At 33.5% G+C, this 26,071-nt stretch overlaps 2 protein-coding genes across 7 annotated transcripts in view; one reads left to right on the forward strand and one right to left on the reverse strand.

Moving 5' to 3' along the window:
- The first annotated feature begins 408 nt into the window (after window positions 1–408).
- Window positions 409–12,176, forward strand: LOC106624065 (glycoprotein-N-acetylgalactosamine 3-beta-galactosyltransferase 1). 3 transcript variants are annotated; one of them, XM_070106910.1, is made up of 6 exons: window positions 409–754; window positions 926–1,310; window positions 10,780–11,375; window positions 11,453–11,549; window positions 11,609–11,887; window positions 11,958–12,176. In XM_070106910.1, exons 3-6 carry the CDS (start codon window positions 10,852–10,854, stop codon window positions 12,150–12,152), a joined length of 1,095 nt encoding a protein of 364 aa, XP_069963011.1. In that variant the 5' UTR covers window positions 409–754; window positions 926–1,310; window positions 10,780–10,851; the 3' UTR covers window positions 12,153–12,176. The 3 variants fall into 3 exon arrangements, with proteins under 3 accessions (XP_069963011.1, XP_036232435.2, XP_069963010.1); XM_070106909.1 differs by lacking the exon at window positions 409–754 and adding an exon at window positions 780–854; XM_036376542.2 differs by lacking the exon at window positions 926–1,310.
- Window positions 12,177–15,044: 2,868 nt separating this feature from the next.
- The window catches only part of C1GalTA (Glycoprotein-N-acetylgalactosamine 3-beta-galactosyltransferase 1), a 38,981-nt gene continuing 27,954 nt past the window's right edge, over window positions 15,045–26,071 (reverse strand). For 3 of the 4 annotated variants that reach the window (XM_036376540.2, XM_070106908.1, XM_036376541.2), the window contains exons 2-6: window positions 23,551–23,772; window positions 18,269–18,779; window positions 18,104–18,200; window positions 16,460–16,744; window positions 15,045–16,386 (exon numbers count right to left, since the gene is read on the reverse strand). In XM_036376540.2, the coding sequence (XP_036232433.2) occupies window positions 16,174–16,386; window positions 16,460–16,744; window positions 18,104–18,200; window positions 18,269–18,779; window positions 23,551–23,593 (1,149 nt within the window). In that variant the 5' untranslated portion in view covers window positions 23,594–23,772 and the 3' untranslated portion in view covers window positions 15,045–16,173. Of the gene's footprint in view, window positions 16,387–16,459; window positions 16,745–18,103; window positions 18,201–18,268; window positions 18,780–18,831; window positions 18,971–23,550; window positions 23,773–26,071 lie in introns of those variants that run through there. The other variant, XM_014243736.3, reaches the window with a different exon arrangement.

A 26,071-nucleotide genomic window follows, 5' to 3' on the forward strand; every position in this document is an offset into this window, starting at 1 on the left:
GACGCTTTTGGCTATTTTCAAATTGGTGTTGATTTTAAAATTCCAAACATGCTTATGGCTAAACAACAAGCATGCCAGCAAACGACATGAAACAGCCGGCAAAACAATAACAAAACATATACATATTGACTCTTATATAGTAGCTAAGTGCATACATACATATGTGTGTAAATAAAATTGTGTTATTTAAAATAAATACATACAAATGTAAACATATACACACAAACACACCTGTATACACACACATACATGCATACATACATATCATACATTCATATGAATGCTAAAAAACAATACGCCGCGCACGAATGTTGACGTCAGCGACGCCAGCGACTGCATGAAGAAGACACTACGCCGACGCCGGCTACTCGCGGTAGTTTACCTTCGCTTGTGACTCGCCGAGTGTGGCTGGCGCGCTCAGACGCCAGTCGACGGGGAACGTTGACGATTGACGGTGTGTTTCAAATTGTTGTCGGACGGCTAAGCGGATGTGGTGATTTTTGTGTTTGCTTCGAAGCAGTATTTCTTGCATTTATTGATAAATAACAAAACACAGTTAAAATATAAAACAAAATTTACACACTCATACATTTGTATGTATGTAAGTGCAGAGTGAAAAGTGAAAGAATTATGTAAATATTGCATCGGTCAGCGCGCCGAAGCCATAAAGAACGCGAAATCTAACGGGTTCAGTGGAGAATCAACAATTATCATGCTATTTACTACATACATATATACGAAAATAGGTCCACAAGTATGTATGTTTGTGCATAAGAAATTGATTTAAATATTAATTTGCAGAAAGTGATTCAGTTAGTTACCTGATACATATCACAGATGTTTATATAAAATATGTATATATAAGTATGTGTAGGAATATTTTAAAGGGTGTATAATTAAAAAGTTGCATTTAAAATGTTTGCAGCAGCAGTCATTATACAAGTAAATAATTCCCACTTCAAATAAAAACCTTCAGTAATAACAACAAACAAACAAAAATTAAAATATGATGTCAAGGGTCATTCCAATGCACAAAAACTATTGAACCCAGTCAATTGGAAAATCATTCATAACGTCGCCTTGAAACGCAAATAAGCAATAAAAAATAGACCAAATAAGCCAAAGACAGTAATTTACGTTTTTAATCATCATATACAGTGTCAACAAAAAATATTCATACACAACTATACTGTGCTTACTGTATACACAAGCCACATACTATGTACATATATGTAAGCGTATATATGGGAGCAAAAGCAGGAACAAATCTTAAGTGCAGCGTAAAAAATAATTTCTTAATTAAAAGATCGGTAAGTGATAAGCGCATCCCATTGTCCATTGATAAGTTAAACAAGTCCCGAGTCGCCGCTTGGCGATTAATCTGAAATTACGCGCTCACCGCAGTGCCACTTACTTTATAATCTTATCACTGAGTATACATACATATACGTACATATTTTTGTGGCATATTTAAGCGTCTTCGCAGACAAAGACTTTATACGGCTACTCATAGCGTATTAAACACACACAAAAAATAAATATTTAAAGACTTCAGTTAATAAAATGAATTATGAAAAAATAAATTGATATAATTAAGTTTGCCGAGAAGTTTGCAACCACGAGCAAGAAACGTCGGGGACCCTATAAAGTGTATACCATATATAAATGATCAGCGAGTCGATTTAACCATGTCCTTTCTGTCTGTCCGTCCGTCTGTCTGTATACACGTGAACAATTCCCCCAGTTTTTGAGATATCAATCCGAAATTTTGCACACGTCATTTTCTCTCCAAGGTATTACTCATTTGTCGGACAACTATAGGATGTAGCTGCCATACAAACTGACCCATCAAACTCATGTTCTACTATGGAAACCTTTTTTATTGGACGAAATATCTTAATAAAATTTGGCATGAATTATTATACAATATACCAATAAATTATTCAAATCGGACTACTATTGCATCAAGATAAAAATCTTTAAACTGGTGTATTTTATAGCGTTGTCTTAGAAAATAATCTATACAAAAGTTTGTAAAGACATCTCTTAAAATACAGAAGATTTCCATATATAATATTCCGATTATCCGAAACTATTTTGTGCCTTTGTTGTAACTGCCTATGTCACTGGGTTCATCCTCGTTGGTTCTCATATGGCTGGTACGTAATTCATGGTTGTTTTGGCTGGCTCAGAGCCCGAATAAAACGTGACGTGAGATTCCGGAAGGGAAGTTACTACTATTGTTTCATCGACCGGTATTGATTTCTACTTGGTAAGCAGTCCCTAATGAAATACCATAACTAATTAGTAGTTATCGGTAAAGCATAATATGATATATCGAAATTCCACTGTTATAGATATAAATCCCTCGGGAATTTAATTAGTCTTATCGCTTATCACCGGGATCGTATGGGTGAAAAAATTAAATCTAAATTGCTGTCAACATAATAGATCAAATTATAGAGGACGATATTTAAGCAATGGCAGGCAATTCAACAGCATTAGCGACCATCTATGAAAAATTTAATAGTATATTTGAAGGTATGGTTAAAAAAGACTAGTCTACATCCGTTCGACATATTTACAGCTAACGGTTATGCTCAACTCTGGCATTTATTTCTAAACCGGCGTGTTTTGGGTTAAAGAACAAATGATTGTGATCATTGCGGGCTCTTTAGCAGATAAATATTGTTTTTTCGATCCTCAAGAAACTTCAAGATTAATTAGTAAGAAAAAATATGCTTCTAATAATTTAGAGAGTTCTAGTGTCTCCTTTGGTATGTGTGTTTAAAAATAGATATTAATAAATTAATTTAGGAAGTTAGGAAGCAAAATAATGTTTACGTTTCAAATAAACAAAAGATTTTTTAATCAAAAAATAACAATTAAATTACATATTCCTACGAAATTTTGTTTTCAATTAGTTTGCGAGTTATCAATAATTTGATATATTAAACACTTTCTGTTAAGAAATAAATATTTTTCGTTAAATATTTCTCTAAATGATTAAATTTTAATTGAATATATGATGATTCCAGTATTATGAACCAACTTTAATTGATAAAAGGCAGAAAAGTGAAACAATAAAATATAGAAGATATATTGAGTAAAGAAATTAATGGCGCACAGAATAATCAGTATGTCTAACTATGATCCGGTAAAAAAACATTACTTTTGCATATAGAAAATATACTCAAATGAATGTTATCTAAATTATCTAAGAGAGTAGACTTCTTTGCCAAAAATGTTACTAATAATTTAAAGTTGGAGTTGCCAGACAATTGTGTCATGAGAAATGGAAATGAATATATCGACAAGATCGTATACCCAATAATATCCATTCCAAATTTATTCATGATGGTTAGGTCTTTCATTTTATCCTCTCCACTGATTATTGTTGATGGCTGACTTAAATTTATTAAAAATAGAAGATTTTGAGTTATTTTAAAGAGAAATAATAGAGCTCCTTCTGCTTAATAAAACATATTTAAGTGCTATAACTACAACAGTTCAGATCACTTAAGGGCTGTTTGTAATGCTATAAGAAATGTGTAATGTAATGCATAATTGTATAAATGTTCAGAACAACTGTCCGACTTTATTGTCACTTGCTGTCAGTTCGTTCAGTTGTCTGACTTTCAATTCCTTAAGTTCAAACAAAAGCAGCTATTAAACCAGGAATATTGTTTTTAAGCCACAGCTGAGCGGTTTTTGTCTTGTAAGCTAGGGCAAAATCTTGCTGGAAGATCCAATGCTCTAGATCTAAGAGATTATTGCTTAACTGCTTTACCATGCCTTCTAAAACATACTGCTGGAACACTTTTGCCTCAGTTTTAACCCCTTTTCACAGAAGTGAAGACTTGTAACTCCTTTACAGGAGACTCCTCACTAAACCATTACAACAGCATTATAGCTGAATGGGTTCGAGGCATGCGGCAACGAACACTTTTCTTTCTGTCATCAACTGTAGACGTTTAAGGAAAAACAATTAATAGTGAGGTAAAGAAACACGATCGAAATATGAAGTATTTTGAAAACCTTTACTTGTGCTTTTTCCAAACTTACATATGTAAAACAATCACCGCAATACGATTTTCGTTAGCTTTTATGCTTTAGAAAGCTTAAAATTGAGTTTACTTTCAATGTTTCAATTGTTTATGACTAATTATATGATGATTTATGTAAGATGATAACTACATTTTTTATAGATAAACAACCCTATTCCGTGCACTGGACAAATTAACAAAATATTGACAATTTAGCAGGATTTTTATCACGTAGAAAACTTTTTGTTATTCTGTGGCAATATTGATAAAATATAAAGCGTTAAAGCGCAACGTTTAGCTCCACAAGTGTGGTGAAGAAAATTATGTAAACAGAAACAGCTGAGTTCTGCTTGGTGGTTGTTGCGTACACATTTTTGGTCATCAATAAGTCGAAGGCAAATGTCTATATTTTGGTTTGCAGAAAATATTTTGCTATTTAGCTATGGATTGATTTCAAACTTCTTCAAAAATACAAATAGAATAAGATAAAAAATAAACATTTATTGACTAACTTTTTAAGCAGTAAATAAATTAATGTGCATTAATAATAATCATGACATATTTTTTAAATTGAAAAAAAAAATAATAACCTGGTCGTGACTATATCAATGTATATTTACATTTTATTACGAGTGTGTATATCTGTTGACATGCATGTTTTTTACACAATGCATATACGGAGCTGGCACGACTTCGCTGATTTTTGTCGATGTATCTCTTTTAATTTTCTGAATTTATTAGTATAATATTTTTAGATATAAGAGATTTAAGAATATCTCTTTATAACTGATATTTTTAAATACACTGTTTGTTCTTAAAAATGTAAAGTTTCTCAGCTCTAAAGAAAGCTTCCTCAGTTTGTTTATTTTGCTGCATTTCACTTTAGTTTTATTAGTTGAAAATGTATCGAAATTTTTCCGCATCGTCCCACTGTGCTGCATCTCGCATCATCAGTCAGTCGTTTGACGCTAATTCAACGCGACGCGCGTACTCACAAATCGCGAATTCAGCACACACACACACACGCTTTCCCATACAGCATAAGACTCACAGTCGACAAACAGTTTCTGTTTCTACATTAGGGGTGTGCGACTTACTGATTAATATAGTACGTATAATTAAATGAAAGTAGGTAGAAAGTTTTTTCAACAATATCATTTTAAATATGCTAATTGATAATACTTCCGATTTGACCTTGTAACATACATACATACATATGTACACACTCACCCAATTTCAAACTTTCGCACTGAAGTGTTATGCCCCTAATTGACATACTTTTATACATATGTACTTATGTATTTGCGAGTATGTCGATTTGAGCAAACGTTAATCACATATAATTGTGGAATTTACCAAAAATCAAATAAAATAACACCACAAAATACCAAATTAACGCTTTTTCGCATTTTTCACCAAATTGTAATGACGTGATGAGGACCAATGCGGGCGGTCAGCGTTGAGTGCGTAGTCGCGATGAGGCGCGCCGCCAAGTAACGACCCTGTCTGTCAAGCGTCGCGCCAGTCAAACAGTCAGCAAATAATTACAAATATTTAACACACACACTAGCCTAAAATACATTATGTAAATATGTACATACTTTATAAATATTCGCTTTGTAGTGGCAGTGGTGTGGCGCGTGCGCACAATATTTTTGGTAACAAGTTAGTGTGATTTCTTGCTTGTGCGACGCAGCGTTTGCTTATTTCTTACGTTTTGATCACTTTTTACCGCTCGCTTCCTTCTTACTTTACCAAAATGGGCTTAACGCTCTGACAACGCCGACGGCGGCATTAAAACCATATATAATAGCAATAAAATTATTCATTCAACAGTGATGCTGTTATTTGCTTGAGCATTGCAACTTCGTAAATATAAACAAATGAATATACAGTAATGAACAAAACTTAAACATTGTAAGGTTAGCAGATAACCAGTTAACACTGGTTCTATGTCAGTTTACAACCGTTTTGTTATTGTGCAAATAAATAGAATTTGACAAAAAGTTAAATATTGAGTAAAAGCTATTTTTGCACTATATAATGGGAAATAAAAGTGTACAAACGAATTAGTGAAGTGTTAATGGATACAAAAGTGAAAAATAAAAGTGAAAAATATATTTTAAATCAAAAAAATCTATCCGCCCATACCCATTTTATCTCCGAAATCGTAGGACGGTATTTTAAAGCAGACCCTTTAATTTATTTTACAGCTTTGTTCCCTTTCCACATTAATCATTTCCATATTTTTATATTGTAATATCTTGATTTCGTCGATCAGTTTGTATGACAGCTTTATGCTATAATGGTCCGATCTGAACAATATATCCGTAGGAGTAGCATTACCTTGGATAATGATCTATGCCGAATTTTGCGAAGATATATTTTCAAATAAAATAAAGTTAGTATAGCATCTATATAGATCGATAGCTCAAAAACTGAGAGACTAATTCGTGTGAATATAGACAGACGAACGAAAGGACGGACAGACGCTAAACCAACTCAGCTCGTCACGCTGCTCATTTATATACTTACATACATTTGTATATACTTTATAGCGTCTCCAACGCCTACTTTCCCCCATTTTTTTTCAGGGTATAAAAAATGATTTTGCTTGGCTAAACTCCAGCACTTGGACACATATGACAGTGTCTACATATTTTTATTTAAAGGAAACAGTCGGAACAACAAGATTCCTGTGGTTTTTTTAGACTGGTCACACATTATAGTATTTTTGGTAATAAATATAAAACGCTTAGGCAATGGTTTCAAAACCTTTTAGCCCATATTTTTGCTCACCACTGTATGTGGTGTAATCAGGTTTGTAGCATATACATATTTATGTATGTATATATCATATACATAAACATAGTTGTTGTTGTGGGTTTTTTGTTGATGATCGTGGAGTTTGGTGTTTTTGTCATTAGTGTCTCTCAGCATCTGTATTTTATTCGGTGTTTTTGTTTTGCTGATGTGATTGCATCAACGTGACCGCATGACTCACTAAACGAACAACCAGCTTAAAAAAGTCAAAGCAAAGTCTTGGCTCGCAGCAACCGAACAGCAGCACTTGTTGCATGTGCATGTGTTGATTGGTATGTCAACAATGCTGAGCGCTACAACCGGCATATCCACATTACTCTGCATTCAATATTGAAAACTATGAGATTGGTTATTTTAGAAAAATTGGATTTACATATTTATATATATATTTTTATAATACATTGCCAATTATTTTGTAGTAGTGGGTGTAAAAAATGCAAGTTTGAATCTTTTAGTGGCTTTTTTTTATATAATAATGTACATACATATGTATATATTATATATATATATTTTATACCATCAGAAAGTAGAGATTTTAAAAATGAAAAATAAAATATGTTATTTTGACGTGAAAATTAGGATTTTTTCGACATTAAGTTACAATAAAGGTGAAAAATAAATATTCTAAACAAAACAAAAAAAAAATACAGTGTGCTTGAAAGAAAAAAATTTTTTGTAGAAGATAAAAATAAAAAAACCCAAAATCTTGGTTATTATTATAATATGTAAAATAAAATTTGAGGTTATGTGAAAAAGGTATACCATATAGAGAAAAGTTATAAATAATTTAATTATCTACAACTTTGCCGTAGGAAATCGAAATAAATCGTTTTTAACCCTCTTGTCCACCTCAAATCACGCGTAAATTATGTTTCCTTTAATTTTGATACTCTTGCAACATGTTGCTACAGAGTATAATAGTTTTGTTCACCTAACGGTTGTTTGTAACACTTAAAAATAAACGAGATATATATGGAGTTATTGTTATATAATAACCAGGATTACGAGACGAGTTGAATTCTGAGTGACTGTCTGTCTGTCCGTTTGTGCAAACGATCATCTGAGCAAGAATTGAGATATCTTGATGAAACTTGGTACACTTATGTATGTACTTAGATATCTTTGCAAAGAAGGGAGAGCTAGTTCATAGATGGGCGTAATTGGACTAATGCCACGTCCACAAAACTTCATTATAATATAATAATATTAATTTAGCAAGGCGCACCCGTGGGCTGAAAGTTAAAAAAAGTGGGCGTGGTCTTTCCCTCTAAGAGATTTAATGTACATATATCCTAAACCACTTAAAATACAGTAACTAAATTAGCTCAGGATAAATTCCTAAGGCACATCAAGTCTCACTGTAAAAATGCATGAAATCGGATCACACCCCTCCCACTGCGCATGTAATAGTTATAATAAAATCTACTAAAACTCCGATAAATCAATAAATTAATACGCCAGAGGCATTAAATTCTACATCCGAGATGATACAAGAAAGCTTTATAAGAGCCGGCGTCAAAATAACACGATGAACGTGGCACCGCCCACATTTAGGTGGAAACCCATATCTCTGGACCTACTCTACCGCTATCGACGAAATTTTGTAGGTGATACTACTTTGACATTTCTTTGTTCAAGTGCAAAAGTCGGCGAAATCGAACTACAACCACGTGCATATATTTCCCATATAACACAATTCCCATCTGATTGATTCGGAATAAATATTTTCGTGATAATAGTAGCCTTAGCAGCCATATACCAAATATAAAGATTTTTCGGACTTCCAGTTGACTTTATACTGCACATATCGGTCTATATGTGAGTTATCTCAATGAAATGAGAGAGCGTGTTTCTTTAACAACAGTGTATCTTTGTGTTTATTGCATTATGATTCGATTTCGACCATTTTTAGTAGTGAGATGTCATAACCTGAGGCCACTTTTTGTAAAAAGTTTTATTCCGACTGCTTCATTAGTAGTTGAATTCAGATGGGATTTAAAATTGTGATATATGGGAAAAATGAGTGGTTGTGGTTCGAGATGGCCCATTTTCACACTGTGATATAGTTATAAATATAAGCTAATGCACCAAAATTGGGGGAAATTAGTCGATTCCTGAGATATAAGATTTTACCCAAAAGTGGGCGTATTAAACCTTTTTGCGCCATTTCGTGTGTAAAATTTACACAAGTTATCGCTTTCACAGACGGATGGACGGATAAAAAGTAATCTGGATTTCAACTCGTCATCTTGAACCTTTATATTATATATGTACATATATATAAATCAATACCTGTCTCGATTAGTTCTAGATGTTACAAACAACCGATAGGTACACAAAACAACAACATGTTGCTAGAGTATAAAATAGTTTACGACCTCATTTGTTTATCTATATTTAACTTGTCTCGGAAAATATGGGCATCTGGCACTTGTATATAGTTGAAGAGTGCGTATTTGCTTCTTTAAGTTTAATACACGTACATCATAACTAAAATTCGATAGACATATGTACATATATAGGTAAAAATTGGAAAATGGCAAAGGTACCACCCATTTTCTAGTGATAAGTAAAATTTATTTAAGCATACCCAATACTTAACAAAATCCCTTAATTGATCTAAGTATCAAAGCTAATATTTTCTCTAGTTATCTCTCATAAACCCTCCTATATCTCAGGAACTACTAAACCAATTTCAATTAAATTTGGTGCGCAACATTATCCTGACATGCCTATGATACAACCACGCCTACTTTCCATATAACACAAATTTATATTCCGTCTGGTTCTTACACTTTGCAGTGTAGAAATTAAGATCCAATGAATAGATCGGTATAAAACTTTGCTTATAATATCTCAGGTCTAAAAATTGGTAAAATCAGATAACTTTTCGAGCCCCCTGATACCGAAGAGGTGGAACACAATGCATATGGCTGACCTTTTTCCGAAAACATCGGTCTTTGTGTGAGATAGAAATTCGGAAAGAATACTTTTCTAAATATAGTATGCCTTTATATCAAAAATGGGTTGAATCGGGTCAATACTTCCCTTATCCCCCATATATGTAATAAAAATATTTTCGAACTTCCGGCTGACTTTATACCGCATATAGCGACCAATATGTGAATTATCTTAAAAAAAGTTAATGAGCGCATTGTTCAAATAGCAATGTATCTTTGCTCCTAAAATGAACAGTAGCCCCTATATAACTAATATCAGGATTTTGAAACATCCGGTTGACTTTATACCATATATATCGGTCAATATGACAGATATCTTAGCGATATGCCGATGTGCCGAATATGTCGGCCAATGCATATATTTATAAATCGCTTTATAAAATTTTCTCCCGACTTTCCAGCTGACTTTAAACAGTTTAGGTTGGTCACAATGTGTGATATTTTAATGAAATTATGTGTAAAATTTTTTTTAAAATTATATGATTTAGCGCTGAATATGTAAGTTGTTTATATAAAATATAGTTGTAAAACTAATCGAGCGCATAGCCTCCGCTACGTAAGTAAGGCTATTTTATTATCTAGGGCGCCCGCTCTTTTGTATACCCACTACCATGGTAAGACTTTATATTTCAATGCTGGGCTATTGAGGAGCAACGAATATCCCGTTATAAAGTCAAAGCTTAGCTAGATACCTCCCAAATGCAACTAGGGGCGAACTATTTTCAGTCAGTCCTTGCCATAATTGCGACATCTATGGTATCTATTACCAGTCGAGAACCTCGAGAGGGTTCAGCGGGGATTTTGACGACCATAAACCATTGAAATCAACTTAAATTTGGAAATAAAATTTTGTCATATTTTATTTATACGAAAATTTTCCCAAAAACTTTTTTAGCACTACGACATATTATGCACACTTAATTCAAAAATATTTTGTATTATATTTTCAGAATTCAAATACGTAAATCTGTGGTAATGAGCTGCATTTTTAATATATCTGCAAAATACAAACCAAAACCAACATGCTTCGTCGAAATATTTCGAATCACATTCGGCCGTTATTAATGCTGCTCGCCGGACTCATAATTGGCTTCTCATTCTCTCAACAACTTCGCAACAACAATTGCACCTTTCAACTGAGCTTGCCCAGTGGTGTCTTCTCGGCGAGAGAAGACGAATATGAAGGTCATACAATAGCTCTACTGCCGGCCGGAGCAGATGATCTGCTGACACGTTCTTTTACTGCTACTACTGATAATAATACGCTAGCGGCGCAGCTGTACAATGAAACACGTGTGCTCTGCTGGGTGCTCACAAGTCCCGCTAATCACGCCAAAAAGGCTATCCACGTCAAAAACACATGGGGCGCTCGCTGCAATCGCATACTATTCATGAGTTCGGAGAGTGATAAGGAACTGGGTAGCGTGAAATTGCCGGTAAAGGAAGGGCGTGGCAATTTATGGCATAAAACGAGAGAGGCATTGAAGTACATCTACGACCATCACTTTGACGAAGCCGATTGGTTTCTGAAGGCGGACGATGACACGTACGATTTCCATCGATTCTTGATTCGAATTGTATTATAATTTGGTTTTTTTGAATATTTAATTTAATTTTTTTTAGTTATGTCATTGTGGAAAATTTACGAGCCTTCTTATATTCCTTCGACAGCAAAGCTCCCATCTATTTCGGTTGCAAGTTCAAAAAATATGTGAGACAAGTGAGTGCGTTAAAAACAAATTTATTTGTACTTTATTAATTTCCTTTGCTGTCTTGCAGGGCTACATGTCCGGTGGTGCCGGCTATGTGCTGAGCAAAGAGGCTGTTAAACGCTTTATGGAGGAAGCCTATACAAATGAGAAAATCTGTCGCAAGCGTTCCGGTGGTGCTGAGGATAAAGAAATGGGCAGTTGCCTACAGAATGTTGGCGTGGTGGCTGGTGACTCACGTGATGAGTACAAACGTGGTCGATTCTTCCCGTCGGGTCCACAAGGACACATCATACCAAAAAATAAATCGGCGTGGTACTGGCGCTATATATTTTACAAAACGGAAGATGTAAGTTCCAGATAGCCAACATACATGTAAAATAGTGTAGTAATTAATTGCTTCTTGTCAAAACTTCTAGGGTCTCAACTGTTGTTCAGATTATGCAATATCTTTTCATTATGTGCAACCCTCCTATATGTATGTGTTGGATTATCTTATATATAGCTTGCGTCCCTTCGGGATTTTCAAACAGATCGAAGCACTGCCAGCGAAACGCAATATGACTGATTTGCTGGAAAAGTGGCGGAATGAAAAGTCTGACAACCCTTTATAAGTATGTCTACACATATAGTATGTATGTACGTACAAACAATTTTGTAGTTAATGGAAAATATATGAATGTTACTCTCAAAAGTTAAAAAGCAAGAAAGGATATTAACAGAGCCGACCCCTCAAACTCTCAATAAAATATAAAAAAAATCCGAGAGAAGAATGAAGAGAACTTTGGAGGGGAATTTAACGATAAAACTTTGTATATACTTACGTATATATTTCATTATTGTCATTATAGTGCCTTATATCATTATTTATTATATACACCTAGGCTGTTACAAAATTGATTTATCATTTACATATTCAATAGAAAATATTTGAATATTTGGAATAGTATAGTCATATACCCTATGTAATTAGCTTAATTAATATTAAAAAATCAATTGTTAACTCTTAAATCATATTGGACATTAAATGGTGCCACTAAACTTGTGCTGTGTCGTAAATTAAAACCTTTAAATCTATAAATAAGTGATATAATGTGATAAGTTTAATTAAAATGTAAAAACATATTGTTTTATTGATGATTCTTGTAATGTTGAAGATTATCGATTTTAGTTTTAAAATCCTGTTCAAACTTATATACGTAACATGAAAAATCTCATTCACGAAATTTATATACGTATACAATGTATATTTGACATACATATAAGTTAGATGATCTTTTGACAGAATTTTAGCAGAGAATATTCAAAATAAATGATATCGCACGCATACTTTAAAATTTCTGCCGAGAAGCATATTGACATAAATTTAGATGTTTATACCGGCGATAAAGAGCAGTACAATTTTATTGTCAATCATGTTCACTCAACTTTGAAATTTGATTGTAACATGATCTGTAACAAGTTGGCTTTTTGTTCATCACTGGTTTATACATTCATTTGGTTATATTTTAAAGTATATTTGTTATAATTTAAGGTCTAGTAAAAACATATAATTATTTTTGCATTAAATTGAAGGTTTTATTTAGAATAGTTAGAATGATCCGCTTTCGATCAAAAATTTACCGATTTGCTCGATTACTTATTGGCATTTTGAATATAATTTCATAATGCCACTCTCATTAAAACTTACACCTCTATTGACCAAAAACTGGGACAGTCGATTTTCATAAATTTCTCTTGAGGATTACTAGGAACAGGTAGTAATCACTTGATGCTTGGTCCAAAATAAAGCGTAGATACTTGAAAACATTCAAATAAATTTCCCGGAGCTTTCGGCGAGTCACTATCGATATTTGTGGCTTGGCGTTGTCCTGATGGAACATAATTCTTCTACTATTGGGTAAAGCTGGCCACTTCTGAGCAATTGCTTACTGTAGACGGTACAATGGTTGAGTAGTTTGTTTTATATCCAGCCTTATTTAAATGGTACCAAATGGTTTTTGTGCCATGGGCAATCGAAACAGTGCTTACCTGACGTTCGGACTCGATCATTTATATAATTTTATCAAGTCGACAGCTGACAATCAAATCAAAATTAACGGTACTCAATCGACAAAACCAAAATTGCGTATGGTTGACTCCTACAGTATCAAGACTGCGTGCTTAGTCAAGCAATCACAAAACAGTTTGAAAATATTTTTTAATACAAAATCGTATACTTCTAATAGCATATTGCGTAACCCAATCGCACTCATACAATGCGAAATTCAGATTACTATTGAAAAGATTGGATAGGAAAGATTGAACAAATAATGGATTTCTTTTTTACTAGACCTAATATATGAGTATAGTATTTTTGAACTCTAACGATTTGAATTTGCGGGCATACGTGCATCTGTTAAAAGCTTTAAAAAATGTCACATTTCATATACATATTTATTTTAAGTACAACACATTTCCAATAAAAAATTGACTTAATACTTAAAATTTTACTGTATTTTATTTCAATAAATCGGCACAATTGCCGCAAAACCACACTAACGCCTAAAACTTCTCGACAATTCGTGAAACTTTTTTAGGTAATTAAATAATGACGTAACGTAAAATGAAATTAAATAACTTGTTTGACATCATTGGCAGTGAACGAGAGAGGGAGGACGATCGGGGACAGTTCCTTCCAGGCCCGGAGTTCTCAGGATATCCCGGCGCCCTGCAACAATTTTTGTACACTTTTTTCTACAATAATTGATGGAACAGAGGGCCCGCACTCTATATCCTCCCCGGTTCCCGGATTTCTCTCTAAGGCCTCTCTCATTGATATATCAAAGGAACGATCATTGCATTCATGAATGGTTACGAATAAAAAAGTTTTGCGAGCGATATTACATACGCTTTTTGAACATTATCTATATGATCGATAAATAGAAGATAGTACGCTATGAACTAGTCCACTACCCACCGTATTCTAAAGATTTGGTCCTTTATCGACTTTTTTCTCTTTCATAGACTTAAAAGTGGCTCGTTGGAAAAGGTTCCATTTAGATGAGCAAGTCTAGAAACCGAAAATAACTTTTTTTTCTTGTTTTTCCTAACCTAGCTGCGCAATTTATCTTAAGTTAGAATATTAGCAGACTTAGAATTATATTCTGTCCCAATCGACTGACGGCTGTGCCTTCACATCAGTCTCAGCCCATGTCTACATTATGATGATTACACGTTATCTAGGTTTTGAAGATGAGATCACAGCGGTAAGTTCCCTATTATAACCCTTACCAAGTCACTCAGCTCAAACTTTCCCAAAAGTAGAACCCTAGCAAGTAGAACTATCTTTTATTGAAATTATCGCAAAGAATATTTGTATTACACGCACTATTCGTGGTGGTTTTCCAAGGTCTAAGGTGTTCTTCGTAATTGATTGATTGTAATTTATCGTTTCTCGTTACGTATATAACTATTTCGAAAATCACCATCTTCCTTCATTTATTACTCATAAAAAATATAATGTATTTTAATTCTTTAAATTCATATATTCGTATATTTTAGTAAATTTTCAATTTCACTATATTAATTTAGTATTTGCGCATTTTGTGCTTGTCTTTCATTTCGCTCGCATTTCATTTATACCAATATTAAGTATTTATATGAAAATGGCAACTATCCTAAGATTTACATATGTACGTATACCATAAGTAGTATATAATATTTTGCCTACATTTTACTACTGAAAAGTTTTGGTAAAATATTGAAGAAAAAATATAAATATTATTGTAAAAAAAAAATATAAAAAAAATTATAATTTTCAAGTTTATAATTAAATTTGATTTTTTGTAGGCGCTAAGTAGTATATTATTTAGTAGTATTTAGTTTCTTCTAATACGTATTCTTTTTAATAATACATACAACAATTCTTTGGTTTTATGCGCTACATATAGTTCAGAGATGTATTTCTATACTTTAATATTAATATATACTTTTTTTTTTGGTATTTTGAGCTTTCTGTTTACGTTCTTGCTAAAACATATTTCAGAAACATATGAACTGAAATTGTATTAATTTAACACTTCTTTTTTAATTATGGTTTAACTATAAGTTTTCTAAAATCTTTTACGTATTCAGATATGCAATTCAAACTTGTAAAATTAAACATAACCCTTTTATTAAGATTTAACATTTCTCTATTCAACCGCAAATTTCTTATTTAAAGTTTAATTTTATATTTTTTTTTTTTGGTTTTTAACTTCAATATTTTCAGTGCTATTATCAAATGCATAGTTTATAGAACCATTGTTTATAAATATTAAATAAAATAGTATATCTTCTTATAAAAATTAATATTAAGAAAACTATTCTACTTATACTAACTTAATTTTAAAAGCTATCTAAATAATACGAGTACAATTTGGAATTATTTTGAGAGTTATTTCCTTTGTACAGATCGAAAGCATTGCAACGCAAATGTTTTTGGTAAAAAAATTTAATGTAGCAGCTACTGGCTATGGCAAATACGTATTTACGTATATACGAAATTAGTCCACACAGAGGGGAAACCAATATTTACAAAGCTGTCAACATAAATACAAATATACATACATATTCCTTTCATATTTATATACCAACACGTAACTAAGCCCCCGCTCATGTTGTCGCCTTCTCAGCTTGAATAGCGGCGGTTGTGTGTTCGACTGGCGGTGGCAACGTCTCGCCCACTTTCAGACGTTCGGGCAGCGATTCCGGTGTGTTGATAATACCGTACGGTCGTAAGTGATATATCAAATAGTCTAAGACATACATTTGATTTGGTGTTACGTAATGGAAAGATATCGCCCTATCCGAACAGCAATCTAAACCCTGTAACCAAAGAGTGTGATCAAATATTAGAAGCAATAAAATATACATCGTTGTATGATGCTTATGGACTCACCTCATCCGTTTTATAATAGATATAACGCCAGTACCAGAAATCTTTATTCGTATGTGATGGTATTAAATGATGCTCCGGAACAAATGGGAAGAAACGGCCACGCGCGTGTTCGTCACGTGAATCGCCAGCGATTACATTTACCTTCGCCAAACATTTGCCGATTTCAGCATCTTCAGCGCCACTATTGTCCTGCTTGCAGAAATCCTTATTCGGTATGGCTTTCTCGACAAATCGACGTACCGCCTCTTTACTGAGTACGTAGCCAGCGCCACCGGACATATAACCCTGGAGAACAGTTAATAATAATTATATCGGCAAATAGAGTATTTTATCGGCAAATAGAGTATTTTAACGCATGACACAATCTCTTTAAATATTCTCCGTAAAAGAAAATTTCAATATTCTCAGAGGTCTTACGTAACTGGGTGAATTACGAGCGTCCACAAGAAGGTCAACTCAAAAAACATTGCCTTGAAAATTCATAACTACATTCAGAAATACTACGACTGTCAAAAATAAGTATAATTTTGTTCGTCCGATTTTTAGCTATTAACAGAGCTCTGGATGGGTTTTAGCCGTAAATCTCAACCATAACATCCACAGTCACCTCTTCAAGTGAGTGCTCACGTGGACGACATAGCTCTTTTGGTAAAAGGAAAATTCCAGTTGCTTTATACCGCGTAGAGGAAAAATTAGAAAGAGATGGGTCTCTCTTCTAAACTATTATTCTGGCTCTATGAACCAGTAGTTAAGCTAATAATCTTTTATGGTGTGGTTGTCTGGAGGAGGATGCTCGGAAAACCCATACTCGCTAAGCAGCTATAACGTGTTCAAAAGGTGGCCGTCACAGGTATCTTTGGTGCACAAAGCACAACACCAACAATGGCACTCAATGCCATTTTACGTATACACGTAGTACGTCGCCAAGCGGTTCCTTCTCTGCACACATTCCAGAATAAGTGCGCGGGGCGAAGCCATTGGGTAAAAGGTGTAGTAAGGGGAGTCTTCTATCGAGAGCTTTCCATCAACTCTACCTTCAGATTACCAGGCCATTGCAGTATCTTTCAAGCGGAGGTAGCTGTCGTCAAGGTAGCAGTAGATGTACTGTTCCGAAGTTCAGGTATGAGTAAACATTACCACTGTCTATTCGGAGCTATGTTGAATAATAGCCGAAGTCAAAAAACTTTATGAAATAGAAATTAGCTTGAATCGCATAATAATCTATTAACAATTATTCACGAAGTTCAAATGACATAAGTGGACAACTCGACTAGGCCTAAGGTCTACCAAATTTCCTTAGCTGGATGATTTATAAACAATATAAACAATCTAGATCTGACGGGCTCTAAAGAACAACTCTAGTCAAAAAAAAAACATAAAATTACCTACGTTTACTGCTTAGGATCCCTGCGATCCCTGGAGGGGACCTTGAGAATCATTGCATAGTTAATGGAATAAAGATAATTTTGTAAGTGCTCAAGATATTACTTCAACATATGCCTCTGAGTAGTCAAAAATTGTAACTATCACTGAAAGCGAATTTCTACTGATGGAAATTGAAAACAGCGGCACGAGAATTATACTCCTAATGATTCAACAACTCGCGACTTAAATCGATTTATATTGAATTATTGGACTTCTTACCTGTTTCACAAATGGTTTAAATTTGCAGCCAAAGTATATGGGTGTCTCCGGTGAGTACGGATATAGCAAATAACGCATATTTTCCATAATCGCATAGCTGCAAAGTATAAATATACCGAACAAATATATTTCTAAGTTCAAAACCAACTACAAAATCGTACTTACGTGTCGTCGTCTGCTTTGAAGAACCAATCCGCATCGTCTAAATGGTGAGCGTATAAATATTTGAATGCCTCCTTTGTTTTCGCCCACAAATTGTTGCGACCCTCCTGCACTGGCAACGCCACCGAACCCAATTCTTCATCCTTCTCAGAGCTCATAAACACCAGTTTATTGCAGCGTTTGCCCCATGTTCTCTTTACATGACGAGCTTTTGTTTTGTGATTCTTCGGGTTTGTCATGATCCAACACAATACACGCACCTCATTATGCAATTTCGTCGCTATGCTGGTATTTTCATAAGCATGTTGGTGAGCTCCAATATCCGCTTCCGGCCCCTCCTCACCAAGCATGTCGTGGCTGTTGTGTGCATCGTTGGCATCGCCATGTTGATGACCCGCATATGGCAGATATTCGTGACGCGCCGGCGTCGATAGTATAAACATTTCGGCGAGGCAAAAACCGACGACCAGGCCGACGATGAGGGAAACCAACGAGCGTCGATTCGATCGAGATCCTATTGAAAAGAGTATGAATAAATTTTTTCTGCTATACCTAATATATTTCACCATTTTTGGAATTCATGGCACAATCGACAATTTTATTTCAACTTCAATTTGTTTTCTTATATGTGACATGTTCTAGTAAATACCAAATTAGTAATAAAACTTTTTCATAACGAATTTCCAAATTATTCAGCTGTCTGTTAACCTTCTAAATGTCATAAATTATGTAAGTTAAATAATGAATGTACTAGGATACGAGTATTAAATAAACAAATATCTAACACAAATATCAACAGACAAAAAATTTGGGCAATCCAAAAAGCGATTGTTAAAAACATATTTCATTTCAAACAAATAATAGACATTTAAACAATAAAGCCATAAGTGACAGATAAGAGCGCGTTAAATTCGCGCGTAACAATTTATTTATTACTATATATTTTTAGACGCTTAATATCTAAGAAAATGCGCAAATGTCAATAAAATGAATTTTTCGTTAACTTTGCCTATCGACAGCACTGTCAAAGGCCCGAAAATCTTTGTGGCTAAAAAAAGTTCCCGTAAAAATAGAGCGCCCTTTGGAGTCGATGCTGAACATGCAGGTTGCCAAATCAAAGTTGTATGACAGAAGAAACGAAAAAATTTTTTATTTATAGCCAAAAATATTTTTGTTCCAGCACACTACCGTGTAGTTTTCCAAATATCAGCATTAAATCGATCGTAAAAACATCTTTTATCCAAAGATATTACGAATCAGATTATAATTTGCCAGCGTTCCTAACTAAAATACACAGCAAACATAAAAATAATGCTTTTTCACATAGCCGAAGTTTCGGAAGTTATTTTTAAGTCCCGAAAATTCATGGTAGTAGGTACCTTATGAAATTAAAATCCTCAACAAATATCAACTTTGTTTTTTTTTAACTTTTTTGTAAATTTCAGTTATTAATTAATGGAAGATGTAATAATTTTTTAAACGTCGGCAATAAACGACATAAAACCGGGACTATACAAAATATATACCTTTGCGGGAAAATAACTTTGAAGCTGTTTACATTATTTAAACATTTTTAACAGTACCGAAGTATAGGTATTCAATAATGAGAACTCTAAAATTACGCACCCGAAAAATCGAAATATTTTAATTTTTAATTTAGACCTCGTTATAAAGAATAATTGTAATAATACATTTTAAAAGTTTGAAAAAAAAATTTGAAAAGATTGGGGTGAATACAAAACCGAATTACTGTTAGAGTTTTCTTAATTAATGTTCTTTTATTGACGCCATGGTTTCAACAAATGTGCTGTTTTTGTGGACATAAAATTGAATAAATACAAACATGCATATTTGTTTTCAAAAAATAGAAACGTAAACGTGTTTTGACTCAAATAATACATAATTTGCGTATTTGAAAAAAAGTACATTGTTTTCAACGTTCATAGAATACAACAACTTTGAAATCATATGTTTTATGACGAAGTTGGTTCAAAGCGGTTGGTTGCCATAATCTCTTTAATATATGTTTGTGTTATTTTATTCTTGAAATAGCTTAAAATATAAATTAACAAAGCTATTAAATGGTCATGTTCTTATTAGCAATTAATAAGAATATATATCAAACATTTTATGAAATGGCTTTGCATTTAAAAAACTTTTTTAGATTCCAGAAATTTATTTAATTAGAAATTAAATTTTAATTTTCATAAAAACAATGTACGCATGACATATTGAAATAAGTCAAATCCGTTAAAAAATTCATCTTCATCTTTTTGCCTAAAATGACATGGGTGAGAACTTGCTCTATCCCCCATATAACAAATCACAGAACTTTTAAGCATCCGATTGATTTTACTACACATAGTTTGGTGATGGTATGTGAGGTACTATAATGAAACTCAGGGAGTACTTTATGCTGTGGATATTATGTTATATTGCCAAAAAAAAATAAAATCGGGTCAATATTACCCTAATATCTCATATACCTAATATGAGATTTTCAAACTTCCGGTTGGCCTAATGCCATATATATCAGTCAATATGTAAGATATCTTAGAAAATTTACCGAACGTATAATATTGGATATACTATAGTTTAACGTATAATATATATATATGTATAAATAACTATAGTTTAATGCCGAAAATATGCGAATTTACTCTACCAATAAGCCAACTCCCAAAAACTACATACATATATTGATTTTCGTTATTCTAACAAACCTTATGCCCAACATGTCGTTCAATGTGTGAGTTATATATTTATAAAATTGCTTGAAAATATGAGTATACCTCAGTACTGTCAAAATAAATTCAATCAGCCCATCCCGTTCTCTAATAATTTTCGACTTTCCACCACAAAATGTGTGATACTTTAATAATAAATGAAGAGGTTATCTTAAAAATTGTGTGGGAATATGAATGAAATTAGTCTACACTTTTGTCCAAACCTTGTACAAGTATGTCTAAAATATGGAATTACGATCCTCTGCTCGACGTTTTTGTTTATATCGTATAAATGGGTGGTTTATGTTTGAGTTTATATCCCATATATCTCATTTGAGCATGAACCTTATAATAAACAAAACTTAAATAAGAAACACATATTTTTTCCAAGTGGAAGTTTCTGAGGAGTATAGACAACGAATTATTGGATCTCGAATTCAACGGTCCAGAACATTTGGTTGAGTTCGAGAAAGATCAGAAATATAGATATGTTAATCACGTAAGCAAGGGCGGGTTGGTGAAACCAACTGAAATAATAAAGGAAGTGATGTCCCAATGTGACAAAATATTTAAAAACATAAAAGGGTAAACTATTTGAATATCAAAAACATTTGGAAAAAACTAATTACCTAGAATGCACTGACAAAATTAAACGTTTGTTTTTTAGTTATCGAATGTTATTTGAAATTAGATATCAGATAATTGAACAAAGCACGCAAAAATAATTACAGTAACATAAATAATAATTATTTGTTTTTCAAATGTGTCCTACGTCAAGGTGTACGTAACTTTGCATTCTATGAACGTTGCATTATTTGCAAACAACATTTTAGATTTTATTATAGAAAACATTTAACTAATTTTTTGTGGGTACATTTATACACTTATTTACTTAAATTTATTGCAGTATCGTAAAAACAAAATTGACTGACTGAATTAACTTGAGAACAAAATACTGACGAAGCACTGCCTATGACACTTTCGATTTACGATTATTGTTAAACTTCCTCTTGATATTGGGTCTATAATATATTCAAGCGGTTTTTGTTATTAATTTGAACGTTTATTTACGAAAAAAGGGTATAATAGTATTATGCAAAGTATTGACCTTCGAAAGCTATAATATTTTCTCATCTTTCTGGCAATTTGTAGACTCCATCCCAAAAGAACTGTGCCGGCTTGGCGAACAAGAATAAATCAAAGTAATTTTGCATACCCTGTTCTGATGTGCACTGTGTTTCATTGAGGTTGTTTTGCATCGACCGGAATTAATAGTAATCAGAACGAATAAGGTCTGGGCTATAAAGCGGGCAAAATTTCCCAGCCGCTGCTTTCTAAATAGTTTTGAATCGGTCTTGCGTTGTCATTTAGAAAAATTATTGCCTCGTTTCCTAAATTCCGGGTGTTTTACGTCAATCGCACGCTTTAAGTCGATGAGTTATTTTCGGTAGCATTCCTCATTATTAATTTCACCCGATTTTAGAAGCTCGTAATTCAGCACGCCCTTCGTAACCCACCACATACAGCGAATTCATTACTTTGGTGTTATGGATATTCGGTTTTGCCGTGGACTTTTTTACATAAATTTTTTGCGTTTTGGGTTGTCGTAATGAATCCATTTTTCATCACCAGTCACAACCCGATACAAAAACGAGTTCTTTTTGTAGCTTTCAAGCAGCATTTCTATGAGCTCTTTTTGCGTTTGTCAACAATCCTTATAGAGTAATGCCGTTCCCCAGTTCCTCATCTTCAAATTTTTTGAACCGGCCAGGACGTTCTTCGACTACCAAGCAAAATTTCTCACATTTCAATCGTACAAACCACTTTTGACACGTTCGATCAACTAGAGCATGTTCACCATAAAATTTCACTAAAATACGACTGAGGTTTTCTTCGGAATATAGGAATAATAATCAAGTTACTCCATCTCAGCAAACCTCACGAATATAGTTATAGACCTAATACTAGGATGCGGCCTATGTATATTAGAATAAAGTTTAATGGTATGCATTTCTCGTTAGCAAGTCCTTTTCGATAAGTTAGAGGCCATTCAAAAACTTTTTTACTTTCTGCGTTAAACCATATATACCATAGGTGCTCCTACTTAATGTGATTTGCTACGCCAAATTTCAGATCTGTATCTTAATATACGGCTGACATTTTATACGTTTTCGAATAAAGGCGTTTTGTGGGCGTGACAATAGTCCGTGTGACTATCCGCGTAATATTTTTGCCATAGAAACTGTATACCAAGTTAAATCAAGAAAACTTAATTTTTACTCAAGGTACAGCTTGAACGCACAGACTGACGGGCGGACGTACAGACAGTCACCCGAATTTCAACTCGTCTCCTCATCTTGATCATTTATATATGTATATATGTATATAACCCTATAGCTAATTCGATTATTTTTAGGTGATACCAGCAACCGTTAGGTGAACAGTACTATTATACTCTGTAGCAATTTGTTGCAAGAGTATAAAAGTGCAACTGTGAAAGATATTATATCTTCGGTGCAGCCGAAGCGTTTTTCTCTTGTTTTATTACAATTTGCTTACCATCAGTTAGCACTGAGCGTCCTAGCAGCCCGTTGACAGTCATTTGTTTGACTTAAAAATCTATTTCCTTAACTTTAATATGTATGTATATATATGTAGATGGGATATTTCTGACGTTCCCTTATCTTCTAAAATATCACGGCGATTCCTTATTAAATAACGACTTCTAGGTTCTTTGGTTAGGTTCTGTGAACTACATACTGTTCCATGCTTTCACATTATCTGAAAATAGTAAAAGAGCAATATATAGAATTTTACAATACTCAAATCATAAATATATTTTTCAATAGTATAAAACAACGGAAGTATCTTGAAGATAGATAGATATATATGGTTATATATGTATGTAAGTTTGTAAATAATGCAACAATGCTTTTATACCTCTTTTTATACATACTTATGAGGTAGAAGTCAAATAAGTTTTAATGTTTTCAAGCATATTGTGAATGACTTATTATTTTAATATCCAAAAATTAGTAGAGCTGGCTTCAAAAACACAGATCCATCATTAACATAGATCCATATATTATGCTATAAATATCAGGACATAATTTAGTTTAGAAAATAGTTTTGCTCGACTTCTTTGTCGCAAAGTAGCCATTCAACTTCAGAGACATCAAACGGAAACCGAATATAAAGACAAATACGTTCAACATTATTTTCCTTTGCCAAAAGCAACGCGGTTAAACAAATAATTACTTCCGGGTAGCAGACTCTTCCGTCTGCGTAGTTATTACTGTATGTACTGCTCACAAAAATATACACAATTTTTATACCCTGAACAGGGTATATTAAGTTTGCCACGAAGTTTGTAACACCCAGAAGGAAACGTCGGAGACCCTATAAAATATATACATAAATGATCAGCATGATGAGCTGAGTTGATTTAGCCATGTCCGTCTGTCTGTCTGTCCGTCTGTCCGCCTGTCTGTATATATACTAGGGACTAGTTGTGTCCCTCAGTTTTTATGCTATCGATCTGAAATTTGCACCTGACCTTTTCTAACAAAGAAGCTGCTCATTTGTCGGAACGGCCGATATCGGACCACTATAGCATATAGCTGCCATACAAACTGAACAATCGGAATCAAGTGTTTGTATGGAAAACTCTTTCATTTGACGAGGAATCTTCATGAAATTTGACGTGTATTATTATTTAAAGCATTAATCTAATCTCCGAAGAAATTGTATAGATCGGATGACTATAGCATATAGCTGCCATATTAACTGAACGATCGGAGTAAAGTGCTTGCATTGAAAATTTTTTTATTTGATGAGGTATCTTCACGAAATTAGGCACGATTTATTGCTTAAGGCAACAAATTATTCTCCACAGAAATTGGTCAGATCAGATCACTATATCATATAGCTGCCATACAAATTGAACGTTCGGAATCAAGTTCTTGTAAGGGGCCTTTGTATTTGTGAAGGGTATTATAGCTTCGGCGCAACCGAAGTTAACGTTTTTTCTTGTTTATTTTGAATATTATTCACTAACTTCTCTGAAAACAGAAATATGGTTACAGACCTTGGCATCCGAGTTCGTTTGAATGTCGAATGACATATGTAAATATAAATATATCTATATATAACATTTACTTAACTCTTTCAGGTTTGGTGATTACTTGTCTAACCACATCTTCGTAGTTGTTTAAAATATACAAATTTATCGGAGATATCGGATGTGTTAAACAATATATGAAAAAACTTAGTCATTATTGAACGTGTGTTCCGAAATTTTGCCGCTCAGGACAGTTAAAAACTTTTGAAAAAGTAGTGCAGTGCTATTTATGAAACATTTTGAAATTCAATAATAAAGGTAAGAATGTGTATTATATTACGATTTTAGTAATTATCTGTTGTTAAGTATTATATAAGTTGATTTATGATAAAAAAAAATAAACTTTGTCATTTCTTTTGTTTTATAAGTACGTAAATAGTAAGGTGGTGCTAGTGTGGCTATAGAAGGTTTTGTTTTATTCATTACGTAACTTTTTTAAAATGACTCGTGTACTGAATAAACGAGGAATTCAGATTATTTTTTTAGAAGAAATTTCTTCAGAGGGTGAAAGTGTATGTAGTGTGGAACGAAATAAAGAATACAGTGACGGAGCACAAACTGTGATAGCTCTTAGCGACATACCGCCAGAGTAGCCAGGGCTTTATAACGAAATCGGATATTGTTACTCACAGAGAACGCAATGGACACACGACTGCAGTAGCATGTCCCGAGGCTGTGAAAAAGTACAACAGTTGCATGAACTATTCTGATGAATTCGATCAACTGAAAAGTACTTATGCCTTTGACAGAAAGTCTCATAAATGATGGCATCGATTTTTTTTTTTTTTTTGTTCAACTGAACTGCAGAAAGAACACCATACAGAATGGTATAAATTGGACACAAAATATTTTCGCAGAAGGATTGACCAAGGCATTCTAGCACCAGCTCATGCAAAGAAACGCAATCAGAGCTCTAAGCGTTCTTTCAAAAGCTTTGGATAGTCTTCTCCATTGCCAGTC

The sequence above is a fragment of the Bactrocera oleae genome, chromosome 3, assembly GCF_042242935.1.
Source record: "Bactrocera oleae isolate idBacOlea1 chromosome 3, idBacOlea1, whole genome shotgun sequence".
Taxonomy (NCBI): domain Eukaryota; kingdom Metazoa; phylum Arthropoda; class Insecta; order Diptera; family Tephritidae; genus Bactrocera; species Bactrocera oleae.

Coding starts and splice junctions, on each gene's coding strand:
- LOC106624065 (XM_070106910.1), top strand. CDS start 10,852: ATGCTTCGTCGAAATATTTCGAATCACATTCGGCCGTTATTAATGCTG. Junction 11,376..11,452: donor CTGAAGGCGGACGATGACAC/GTACGATTTCCA, acceptor AATTTTTTTTAG/TTATGTCATTGTGGAAAATT. Junction 11,550..11,608: donor TCAAAAAATATGTGAGACAA/GTGAGTGCGTTA, acceptor GCTGTCTTGCAG/GGCTACATGTCCGGTGGTGC.